Consider the following 12,946-nt stretch of genomic DNA (forward strand, 5'->3'; position numbering starts at 1 on the left):
AGCGACATGTTTGTAAACATGAGGTGTAGGCAAAAACTTAGCATGCCTACACTGCGCTAAGCGATGCTGCTTTCGAAACCAGTTTGCACGTGCAAATATTCTGAATCGCAAGATTCACCTGTGCATAGAAATAGTTTGGTTTATGCCTGGAGAGTAGTTCAGCACTTTATCAGCCGATTACTTCTGGAGTTACTTTACTTCTGGAGTTACCTGGCGAAGAGCGCTGCATTGGCTTCCTCCTCCGTGTGCCCTCAGCAGCACGTGGCTACGGTGGGAGGCTGCAGTGACAGATTAAGTTAAATGAAAATGAGAAAGCGCAATGTATAAGAAAAACCAATAGTCAACACTGTTCAACTCCTGGGTCTATTGCTAGTGCACGAAAGGAGGACAACAATATGAATGACTGGAAATATGTTTTTCCTATGAAGACTTTTTTGATGGGCTTTCCACTGCTCCGTGCACCTTCAACCTATAGAACAATATACTGGCTACTACAGGGAACTAGAAATCATATTTCTAGCTCACTGTACATGCATCTTAAGTGACAAAATTTCATCGAATAAAAAGAACTCAATCTTTTAGTTCTTTGTAACATTTGCCTATAGTGCGCTGCAAACTTGTTTTATCTTGGTGGTCGATCAAAAAACAAAAACAAAAAACTTTTAACATCTGTTTTATCATATAGACGTGTCGAAATCATTCACAGGTTAATAATATACATGAAGGCTTTTTAAGAATGCTCTCATTTTGTTCTCTTTGCTCTATAGACCCTTTACAGCGCGAGTGCAGCGCATGGGTGCTGCCATGTGTGGTCATGTGCCCCTTCTGCCATCACTGGCCTTCGAGCCTTCTGGCGCCTGGCTGCATGGTGCGGTGTACCCACTATTGCTGGGAGCTATGAGCTTGTAGACAGCCAAAAAACTTCATGTGAATGCCCATAGTGTGTGTAGGTGCTAAAAAATGTTTAATTTAATCACATAGTTCATTTGTTGCGTCCTCCTGTCTGCATTGGCTAGAACGTGTCAGGAAACCCGTTAGCCGTCGGCTCGTTTTTTTTTTTTTAATCAATTCCCTCTCTAGCGCTCTTTGTGAAAAACATGGTTTTCTGTAAAACTGAATAGATTACAAACTGATTATTCCCTCAAACTTATTGTTAAAATTTTCTTGCGCACAGGACTAACGCATGGTCAGACCGTGCTGGCTGGGACACATTATGAATGTTCACTGTGCACAGTGTCCATTGTGCACAATATTTACTGGTTAATAGGGACGCGTGTAAATCCCTGAAAATTGATGAGATATAATTTTACCTTCTGTAAACGTCATGGCGTCAAGAGACTATTACGCTGCTTAAAGGCCGCATTAGGCGCTCAGCGGCGTTCACCTGCGCTCGGGCGAAAGTGACTGGAAACTGCACCGGAATTCAGAACCCACAGTAGGCAGCCCAAGCAAGCGGGGATATAAAAAACCTTATCATGGTAAATTTCATTATTGACCCGTAAATTAATTAGTTTCATAAAAGCAGCAGCTATTACATGTATTGCAGCAGTGCTTGTCTAATTAAAGTTTAGTTTGGTTTGTGGGTGGGGTTTAACATCCCAGAGTGACTCAGGCAGTTAGTCGAGGACTCCGGAAATTCCTACTCTCTGGGGTTCTTTAACGTTCACAAGTGCAAGATGCCAGGCTAGTTGGTACTGTATAACAAATATAACAGCGAAAGAACTTGGACGAAACATGGAAGGAAGAAACACGATGCACAGCAGCAGTCTGCACTGCGTGCCGATGCGTTCCGAAGGCCAGCAGTGATGGCTGTCCTAGTAGTGCCACCTGTTAGGGAGAGTGGAACTACTCTCTGTAAATGGTCTATAAAAGAGGTGCATGAGCGCAAATACAACATTCTCCACAATCGCTTGCAGCGAAATTTAAGCAATCTGCCAATCTTTTTTTAATATACATTTTTATTCAAATCTTCTTATGCTGCTTACTTTGTGCCCCTCATAGCCGAATCCACTTTGGGACATTAAATTGCTCATGACAGCTAACATATTACGTTTCACTCCACACACGTTAAATCCTCGAAATTTGAACTCATTCGGTGCAGTAGATAGTTTTAAAATGAATTTTTATTATTCATATTGAAAGCAGCTTTATGGTCTGGCAACCATTGGGTGCTGATGTCACAACGAGATCTCATCGTCATGTCGTCTGCTATTTGCGGTGTCGGCTGCGCTCTTGCATGTACGTCGTCGACGGAGGTCATGAGACCTTTTGTTTTTTCTTCAGCAAAAATGTTTTATTCTCATATTCTTTTTTTTTTTTTGACAAGCCTTAATATTGTTACCTTAGTGATCCTCAGACCTGTTTTGGACTTCGTCTAGAGATTGTCGAGGAGGCCGAAATCAATGGCCTCATACTGTATTATTTAAGCATACAATCAGAAGCATATTATTCTTGCGTTAGGAGGGTTAGCTTGTTTAGCAACAAAATCCTCCCACATATACAAAGGCACGTGTCCAACGTTTCCTTTCGCTGTGTGTTGCGGCGAAAGGGGGGAGGGGTTAGCGTTGTGTTGCCGATTCTTGAGCTATTGCCCGTCACTCTTTTGGTCCAAAACTAAGAGGAAATACCAAACAAGCATGCATTGACACGAGAGTATACCTTGCGACATTTCAGAAGTAGACAAAACATTTGAACGAAACGGTACCCCTTCACCTGCTGTTATATGCGCGTGCTATTCAAACTTAATTATTTTAGGCTGGTAAAGCATTTTTGCAAAACTATGTTCAGCCTGGCCACGGCCAGTGCACGAAAGCATGCATCGCCACTGACGCTTCAGTCCCATCATTGCAAAACCCAACGCGATTCGAATGCGCTTTACTGCCCACTGCGCTTTATCTGCTGCCGTCTCCGCGTCTTGCCTTCCCCGCAGCCGCGCGACTGTGACTGACTCTCGAGTCAAATGACATCTTGTGAGGGTTCTAATGTAAAAAAGTAATCTGAAGAGCACTACATGTGTGCATGTAGCGCTCTTTCGTGTCTTGTGTTATGTCCTCGTCCATTTCCTACTTGTTTTGCGCTAAAGGTATCCCTTTTCAAACATGAACCGACTCGCCCAGCAGAACGTTTTATTAAAACATACAGCATTTAATATTTAGTGTGCGAGCCATAAACTCTCGCAGGAATGCGCCGATTAGTGGATTACAACTGCGACCCCAGCGGGTTTGTTTACCCCCAAATGGCGCCGACAGCTGCCGGCAGAGCTCGCTAGACAGGCTCACATATCAACACTTCCCACTCAATGTGCACGCACTTTGTGATGTAAGCAATCGTCGATTAGGTGTCGCTACTGCCAGAACTACACTCGATGGCCACATGCAACTGCTAAAGCTTATGAATGCGCGCTCCGTAAACGCCGAAACTCTAGACCCAAGCCCCGCTTACTCGCGCTAGGCCTACTCGTTGCTGAACGGGCCGGTAGTTCGCCGCCTAATAATATTTCTGGCCAAGGTCATTGCTGATGACAAGGGGGAACATATAAAGTGTAGCTTCTTGTTTTCCTTTTTCTAACACGGTTAAGCTACAGACACGCACAGCCGTTCAAGCCGTTAACTCATCGGGTGTCAAGTTCTTGCTCGGCCTCCGATCGTGATCCGACCAAAACAGATCAGTAGGCCATCCGCTGATCAGTTTTGTCTCCATCGCGGAGCTGAAAGCCCCACACTACGGTGATAGTGTAACGTGACAGATCAGTGCGTCGATGGAACCTAACCGTGAAGCTCACTTGATCATGCCTGAAGAAAACGTGCCTTACTCTAATCTGTATGAGGGACGACCACTGTGTCCATCGTCCACAAGAGGGAGCCTACATTGCAGACGACGCTCCGCCACCTCTGTGACGGCACATTTCAAAATGGCAGTCGCTCTCGGTGGGAGGAGCTTCTCGATTCCGATTTCTGTCACATTTTTTTTTGTAATATGCGCCACTTGCTAGGCACTAAAGCTTTGCATGTAGGATTGCAGACCTGCACATTATTCATAGAAGTACAAAACAGCAATACATCGACCGACCCTGTCATCGCTCCAATAAACTCTGAATCTAGAGAAATCAGTTTTCATGACTGTGTCAAGAAAAAAGAACCCGCTAGATTTCCCCTATGAAGTTGGAAATAAATCATCAAAAGCAGTCCAAGAATACAAATATCTCGGTGTCCTCATCTCTTCAGATCTGAAATGGAAAAAACATGTGCAATATATAACATCAAAAGCATTTTCCGTGCTTTTTTCTCTTTAGCGAACATAATGCATAAATAAATTGGAGAGTGTCTAGCGGAAAGCAGTAAGGTTTATTTTCAGCAAATATCGACGTAACGATTCCCCAACTGAACTTTTGAACAGCGCGAACCTTGCCACTATTAGTAACCGTGCCCGAACTTTACGCCTTAAGTTCCTCTTCCTTCTGATAAATGGTGCTTTAAGAATAGATTCCAAGCTTTACCTAGTCCCTTCATCTAAAAGAAATACTAGAACTAAACATTCACAACATTTAGTAGAGTATAAATTTCATACTGACACCTTTCGTTATTCATTTTTTCCACAAGCAATTAAGGAATTGAACATGAAGAGGACATGCTGTCGGGCTAGTTGGAACATGTTACCCGAGAAGGTTGTTGGCTCTAAGTCTCTGGAAATTTTTCTTTCTAACCTGCCGTAACTATTTTTTTTCCTCGAACATGGTAATCTAGCATTTCAATACTACTTATTAAGAAATATTACTTCACCTGTACTCTTGTTGCATTGCATATTACACTATAGACTTTGACATTACCGTGCATGATGGCTACTCAATTTTGACGTTATTCTATAGTACATAGTTATATAACTTGTGATGTGTTTCAAATTAACTATTAACTATGTAACTATGTACCCCAATTAACTATATTCTCCAATCCTGCAACAGCCTCGAAAGAGGCTAGCAGTATGTTCAAAAGAAAATAATAATGATAAAAAAAATCTCCATATACCATATATACCATACTTAAATATCCTGCTCGATAAAAGCTAGGTTGTACGTGGATATTTTAAGTCGTTCGTCAGGTTCCTAGTGACCATCAAAAGAAAGTTTAATATTACGAAATAATGCTTCAGTAAGATGTGTTGTTGGCCTAGTTGTCACAGTTGGCCTTATAGTTTTCGCGCAACTATAAGATGTCTGAAACGAAATAATGCTGCGGGACTCGGTTTCTAGGCGTGGTGATGAAGAGTCACTCGTTGAATCTCGTGAAACTGAAAACAGAGAAAAGCTACTTTACAAGTCCGGGCCTGTGGCAATGTCGCGGTGGAGTGACCACTCAAGGGAACTGCAGTTACCTTCACAGCAGCTGTTGTGTCCTTTTCTGTACGAACATATACAAGGGCAGTACAGCAGGTGGATGGGATGTCACAGTGCAGCTTTCCTGCCTTCGATTAAAATCATACGTACACAGAATGTCATGTCAAAACTTATTGTGACTTGATATACAAAAAAAAAGAGCACGAGCTGCAGGCGTTCGTTATTGCGCTGTTCATCGTGCGGCGGAAAAGCAACCACAAAAATTGAGTTGCAAACTAACTGATCCAGTTCCAGTGCAGAAGTGTAATGCACATTAGCCGCGAAGGCGCGATCCGTCGCCGAAGGGTCTACTTGCCGCGCGCAACGCCGCTGCCCTCCGCTCTCATCTTTATCCGACCACAAGAAACATGGTAAAACAAGTGCCGTTTTCTTTTTTGTGGCCCATGGCGCAAACAACCGCACCACAGCTTGCAGGAATTATGCTCGAAAACACGGCAAGCGCTGGGCATCCAATGCCGACAGGTGTTGGGCTTTTGCCTACATGCCGACAGTCACTGTTGTTGCTAGTGTCGCAGCATCTCCACTAATGTCACGAGCTCGTCCATAGATTTCAGGTATGCACACAGCGCTTTTTGTAGCAGAATTGAGTCTATATTTTTATTGTCCCCAGCATGGAAGAGATGGTTTGTAGATGATGAGGCAGGATCACTTTTTTGGTTGTTTTTGAGGATACTTGACCCCAGTGGCTTGTGGAGAGGCCATCAGTTGCCGCATTTAATAATTGGTCCACAGGAAGGGACAGGCGCAGTATCTGTCACACTTGTTTCTGCGGACACCTGTACCATGCTGTAAGGGAAGGAAGGAAGGAGGGAGTGAAAGTGGAAAGAGAGAAAGAGGAGTCGTAGTGGAGCGCTACACAATAATTTCGACCACCTGGAGATCTTTAACATTCGCTGACATTACACAGCACACGGACGCCTCTTCGTTTCGCCTCCATCGAAACGCGGTCGGGATGGAACCCGGGCATCTTACCACTGCACCACCCCGGCGGTTCTACTCATGCCGGCCTGCTCATGTAGTTAACAAATGGTTCACCCTTGTGTCTCCAAGGCAGCACAAAGAAGCGTTTCTCCTCACCAATTCATTTTTCCGGTGGTGCCTTGTATGGCTTTGGCCCTTTGCACCTTGATGCTGCAGGAAAGTGAGTGCCACTGATCAGTTTTTCATGTTGCTTGTTAACACATGTGCGGATGATATTATACGATTTGTTGAAACGGGGTAATCATGGTTATCCAGAAGTGCAAATTTATGGGAGGTACCTTAAACGTATGAATAGGGATGTGCCAAGAATGAGTGTGGTGCAGGTGCACCACCAGCGGGGCAACCTGGCTGCAGCCACACACGTGCTGCTCACCTCAGTGCTCAAGTTCCCCACTGATGCCTCCTCGGAAGGTAAGACCTGCTTCCATTTGTCCAACTCAATGAGCATGCAAATTGGGCATTTGGTGTTCTACCACTTGCTTCGTGAAGGCCGAGCGAGTGTCGTCACAGGAGGAAGTGTGGCAAATCCTGTCTAGCTCAGCCAGGGAAGTGCTCTTCCTTTTACCTAGGAGAGAATAGCCGAGGGATGGCATACCCTTTATCACACGTGCATGGCAGGGTGTGGTCACAGCCTGGACCTTTATCATGATAGGCAGTTTTGCTTGTTCTGGGATGGGCATTTTCAGTACCACTAGTGTGCTACCAAATCAAATACATTAGGGAATTAAATTAAGATTCAGTGCCAATATTATCTACTGTTCTCAATAAGGGTGTCTGAATATACAAACCGTATAAGAATATGGAAAAAAAAATGCCTTCGACAGTCAGATCAAATATTGAAAATCTGAGCTGTGAGAAAAAATGGAAATAAAATAATAAACATTGTTTTTGTTGATTTCGAAATTCACATGGTATTTGCAAATAAAATTAAACTAGAATTCCACAGAATTGTGTACCTTAGTGAAAATCCAATATTAATTTTTGTACAGGAAGGACTGACATGAATGTAGGTGGAACTGTCATATTACTGCTGAATAAACTAAACTCTCATTAATTTGGCCATCAAGGGATCAGAAAGAGTATCAAAATTAACCATGAGCCAGAATGGTCCTGAAAAAAACGGCCGAAAACTGTATCACATATCTGATGAACATCTCGCCATCATCAGCCTGACTATACTCACTGCAGGGCGAAGGCCTCTCCTATATTCCTGCAATTAACCCGGTTCTGTGCGAGCTGCATCCACTTGACCCCTGCGAACTTCTTAATCTCATCCGCCCACCTAACTTTCTGCCGCCCCCTGCTACGCTTTCCTTCCCTTGGAATCCAGTTTGTTACCCTAAGCGACCATCGGTTATCCTCTTTTCGCACTACATGTCCTGCCCATGCATATTTCTTCTTCTTGATTTTCACTAGAATGTCGGTAACTTGAGTTATTTCTCTGACCCACTCTGCACGCTTCTTATCTCTTAATGTTACCCCTACCATTTTTCGTTCCATAGCCATTGTCCTCAACTTAAGTAGAACATGATGGTGAAACCCAAGTGACACTTTGCTGGGTTGGTCCAGTGCTTCACTTTGTGTCCCTCTTCATAAAACAGCCCGTTTTGGGGACGCTTCATTGCACATTCCTTGCAGTCAGGCTTTGGGGGGCTGGGAATTAAAAATTGTTTTGTGTACTATTCGATGATTTTTGCAAATATTCGAAAAGTTAGAATGGTAGATGTTTGCGCTTGTTGGTACATGATTGTACATGATTGAAGGGAACAATATGTAGTGCACCAAGACAAGGATAGAGAAAGAAGACGCACAGCACAAACAGTATCAGTTTTTTTTTTTTGAATACAAAATGAATTACAAACATATTTGATTTGTATTAGAAATTTTAAATATCACACATCCCCATTTGTGAATATATTAAAAAAGGGGCCATAGCACATATTCAGCATGTGTAAGTGTAAAAGTACCAGAAGCACCCACGGTGACTTAGTTGCTGAACCTGACCCTGGCAGCGCTTTTCATGGAAAAGTAAGCCTTCATCCAGCTGGATGGCTCGTAGTATCGGTGTGGGTTTTTCAAACGTCAAAAAAGAACGCTGGGGGAGGCCTCATTCAAATCTTGTGCCAATTGTTGGAGAAGTTCATAACATAATTGATTTGAATAATTTCCAACATACACTGGTTGCTGAGGACATTGCAGCAAGCCATCAAATGCAAAATGGTAGGTGTAACATTAAGAGATAGGAAGCGTGCAGAGTGGGTCAGAGAAATAACTTGAGTCACTGACATTCTAGTGGAATTCAAGAAGAAATGGACATGGGAAGGACATGTAGTGCGAAGAGAGGATAACCGATGGTCGCTGAGGGTAACAAACTGGATTCGAAGGGAAGCAAAGCGCAGCAGGGGGTGGCAGAAATTTAGGGGGCTGGTTGAGGTTAAGGGGAGATGGGGGTCAAAAAAAAGCTTTTTTTTTTTCAAATTTTTTCAGTTCTCAGTTGTTTATATTTTCAAAATATTTAGATATTCAGCTACCCTGTGTAGAAAAATAAAAGCGATGCTTGCACTAGAAGTTAATATATAATGCATCAGAATCAGCTGCATCGCTGAAAAAAACGAAAATATTAATGAAAGTTGAGCATTTTTGCACGCCTTCCGTGAAAAGCAGCTTCACTGCGTGCCATGACAATCGGTTTGTGGAGATAGGGCAAGTCTTATCAGTGCCTCCTTACGTTATCTGTGCCTGCAGCGTTTTGGGTTTTGCCTCCTACCATACCCTCTCCCACTTCCTTTCCCTATAGGGCGTAATCGTGGCTCCACCTCGCGACCATGTTGCGAAGTGTTTTTCTAGCAGCATGATCTCCGAGATCAACCCTGCGCGTGCGAAACATGCACGCACGGGGGGTGATCTCGGAGGCCATGCTAGCAGAAGCTCTTCCTGCAAGCGGAGCAACCACTTGCAGGCTACTTCCACGCGTTTTAATGGTCTTGAAGATGTTTCAGACCAACAGAAAATTAAAAAAGCGCTACGGATGCAAAAGTGCGCCTGCAAATATTTCACGCGCGCTTAACATGTGTATTGGTATAGGGGGTATTCAGTAATGCGCCGTGCGCAGTGCATTGTGTGTCCAACGAAAGAATAGAGCGAACGTATCGTATCAAGTGTGCTTGTGCAGTTCCACTAGCAATGGCTTTCGCAGCTATGGTTTATTGAGCTGTCATAGACTGTAATAGCCGGGCATAGTGCAAGCAACGGAAGCTGAAGAGCTGCACGATCGACCTCTGGTTTTTTTAAGTTTCCGAGAGTACACGTGAGCAACTCCGCCTGATGAAGCAACTCACCGAGATGCCTCATCATGTATGGCTGGCACGGCTCAACCGCACAAGTATCATGGAAGATGAGAAATCCTTGTCAAAAATGGGCAGTCTGGATGTTCCTTGGCAGCCAGCTGTTGCCACGATCCGTGCACCACTGCTCTTCCCACACTCGCAAGCCATATTCCAGGTAAAAGAGCAGCACGCCAACGTTACAACAACATGCATCACCATGTCCAGCGTGCAGATGCCCCCCAGTAGAATAATATTGGCCCCGTCTCCAAACTGGCTTATATCGTCACTGAGACATTAAACGAGATCCTTGTTTTCCTGCGTGCATTGGTGTCCCGTTCATAAATAAACTACCCCTAGTCATGTCCTTATGCCGGAAATTGTTCCTGATACCCAAATATGTTCATTGCCAGTTTGTTCCTTGCTGTATCAACATACCTACTGCTCCCCACTTCTTCTCTGTTCTTGTTCTGTTGCACCCTTCCCAGACGTAGCCTTCGATAAGCGGTGGATCTTCTAGATCCCTGAGATGAGTCTCGCATAGAGTGTACACACTTATTTCATCGTCCTTCAACTGCTGTTCTATCTCTAGCCATTTCGCTCTCTTTCTACCCCCTTACATGTTTATAGCTGATCCTAGTGTTAAATCTCTTTTTTCATACTTTTCTTTCTGGTCATGATGGAAAATAGAGCAACAAAGTACACAAAGGACGGAAGGAAGACATGGACAAGCGCTTGTCCGTGTCTTCCTTCCGTCCTTCGTGTACTTTTTCACGCTATTTTCCATCATGAACGATAACCAACTCGCCCAACTTTCGGCATTACTTATTGTGTTTTCTTTCTGGACCTCCTGGTTGCCATTTTGTTGGGCTTAGCCTTCATTATTACTCTTTCTTCTGCTTTACTTCCATTTTTTCTTCCAATTGAGGAAGCTGTCTAAGCAGGTTCTGATTTTCTGTCCTTAATAAACCTAATTCATGTTCTAAGGCTTCGACAAGCAACATTAGACCAACCTTTTCTATTTCAAACCTGTCTAGGGGCACGCAACACCGGCACAAAAAGTCAGTGCCTTCCGCTTCCTCTACCGTTTCCTTGAAATTACCCTCACACTGATTACACAAACACTTCTTTTGGTTGCACATCTTATGCATGTATCAACTGAACTATTTCTACTACGAGGTGTTAGAATATACAGGCTGCAAAGGAAAAATGACTAGCAAATGCGTTCAAATAAATTTTGTGAATGCCAATAACCTAGAAAAAAAGAATATCTAAAAAGCTAACAAGCTAACAAAATAGGTAAAGAATAAACGCTGAAAAACCTTGCTGCCGGCATGAAAATCGGGCCGCTAGGACAAATAACCAAAAATCTATTTTTTAGGCTGCACCTAACCTAACTAGCTGAAAACTAAATAAAGTTAATAAAAGAAAGAACTCATCTATTTGACGCTTTCGGAAGCTCCCGCTATCGCCAGTTCATCTGTTCCTGGTAGCCGCATGCAATCGGAGGAACGATGAAACCACACCACTCGGCTGTCAACTGAACTGTCAACCTATAGGGCGTAATGCTAGGGCCACCACACAGTCCCTCAGTGAAACAGACTGCCACTTTTACTACTATCGAGACGGGCGCTGTTCTCCGGGAGGCACTTGTCTTAATCTTGCCCGTACAACAGTCGGCAGTTTCGTATTTCTACGAGAAATAATTACAAAAAGTGGTTTTTGCTGCCTCGTTAAGGTCCCTCTTCAATCACGTGGTGTGATTCCAATGTTGCCATTGGCTATGGGCAGCTTGTTTGTGCGGCAAAGCTTACACGCAGGGTCAGGTTCTCTTTTGCGGTGGTGCTTCGCAAGCGATTGGCCGTGGTTGCTTCTGCGCATTTCTTTTTTTTTTGTGCATCATGGTGAGCCCTAAAAAGTGTAAGGTCCAAAAGTTCTGCACTGAGTTTAAATTCAAAGGAAGGAGGCGCAATTCAACACTGACAGTGTCTTGCATGAAAAGTATCCAGAGTCCTTTTGGGCCTAACGACGGCAACGGGTTCTACGAGATCGACTCCGCCGTGGATTTCGTCAGTGCATCAGAAAAGAAAATTGGACTTTTCTCTAATGAACAAATATGCTGCGACAGCACTGTGAGTGTGGTATGTGTAGCGGCAAATGGAGACACTAGTTGCTATATGATACCCAAGCGCGGATTGACGCAAGAAAGCAGGAGCTGCATGACTGTGAAGGCAGCAGTGGCCACTCGCACAATCTGTGCGGGCTACGATGCGATATTATGAAGATTTCTAATGATTGTGAATCATTGCTATATAGCCTATGGCTCTGCATGCGAAATTTCTTGCAATTTCATCTGCATCTTGTATGAGTAAAGAGGTTTCAAACTTTGAAATGCTTTTCTCCTTTTGCAGTTTTCAGTAAATTTTCAAGTTCGTGCTCAGGACTTTTGTATTTATACTTTCCATATCACTAAGAAATTTTGCACATGTGTTCCTTAGGACGTATAGCGTGCAGATATCTATTCAGAATTGCAGCATCTCTCATGTGCAGCAGTGACGTAGCGGTAGAACATCTGCCTTGCATGCAAGAGGACCGGGGTTCAAATCCCGGTGCCGCGCAATTCTCCACCGGATAAAAAAAAAAAACAATAATCCGCGTGTTGATGGAATTGCATAAACAGTTTTGGGGTGTGACCTGATGCCGGTGAACACCTCCGGCATCGCACTGCCTCACCAGAGCAGGAGTTGGCCGCCCTGGTGCAGTAATTGGCCGCAACCTCCCATGATTAGTCGTATAAAACCCCGGCCCTCAGTTACCAGCGGCTGCGGAGCAACTGGCCACGGCGGCGGTCAGACCTGTGTCGCAGCAGGGGGTGCTAAGAACTTCTGGCTTTGCTGGACAAGCCACCATTGGAAACTGACCCTGGCAATGTTTAACGCTAGAACCCTAGCTAGTGAAGCTAGTTTAGCAGTGCTGTTAGAGGAAATAGAGGGTATGAAATGGGATGTCATAGGGCTTAGTTGAGGCTAGGAGGCCGAATGAGGCATATACCGCACTGAGGGATGGGCATGCACTGGGTTATCCATGTTTACCGGAGAGGCGAGAACTAGGAGTGGGTTTTTTTGTCAATAAGTATATAGCTGGTAATATAGACGAATTCTGTAGCAATAATGAGAGGGTGGCAGGAATTGTAATTAAGCTTAATAAGCGGTATAAACTGAAGGTTGTACAGGCCTACGCAGGGTGTCGAACC

The 12,946-nt window shown here is 44.1% G+C and overlaps 1 protein-coding gene across 4 annotated transcripts in view; it reads left to right on the plus strand.

Moving 5' to 3' along the window:
* LOC146194162 (general transcription factor 3C polypeptide 3) overlaps positions 1–12,946 on the plus strand; it is a 219,124-nt gene that overhangs the window by 78,059 nt on the left and 128,119 nt on the right. For all 4 annotated transcript variants that reach the window (XM_084597272.1, XM_084597270.1, XM_084597268.1 and 1 more), the window contains exon 8: positions 6,694–6,781. In XM_084597272.1, coding sequence (XP_084453398.1) covers positions 6,694–6,781 — 88 coding nt within the window. The remainder of the gene's footprint in view (positions 1–6,693; positions 6,782–12,946) is intronic.

Source organism: Amblyomma maculatum, chromosome 3, assembly GCF_055883805.1.
Source record: "Amblyomma maculatum isolate TAMU_Amacu chromosome 3, ASM5588380v1, whole genome shotgun sequence".
NCBI classification, from domain to species: Eukaryota; Metazoa; Arthropoda; class Arachnida; order Ixodida; family Ixodidae; genus Amblyomma; species Amblyomma maculatum.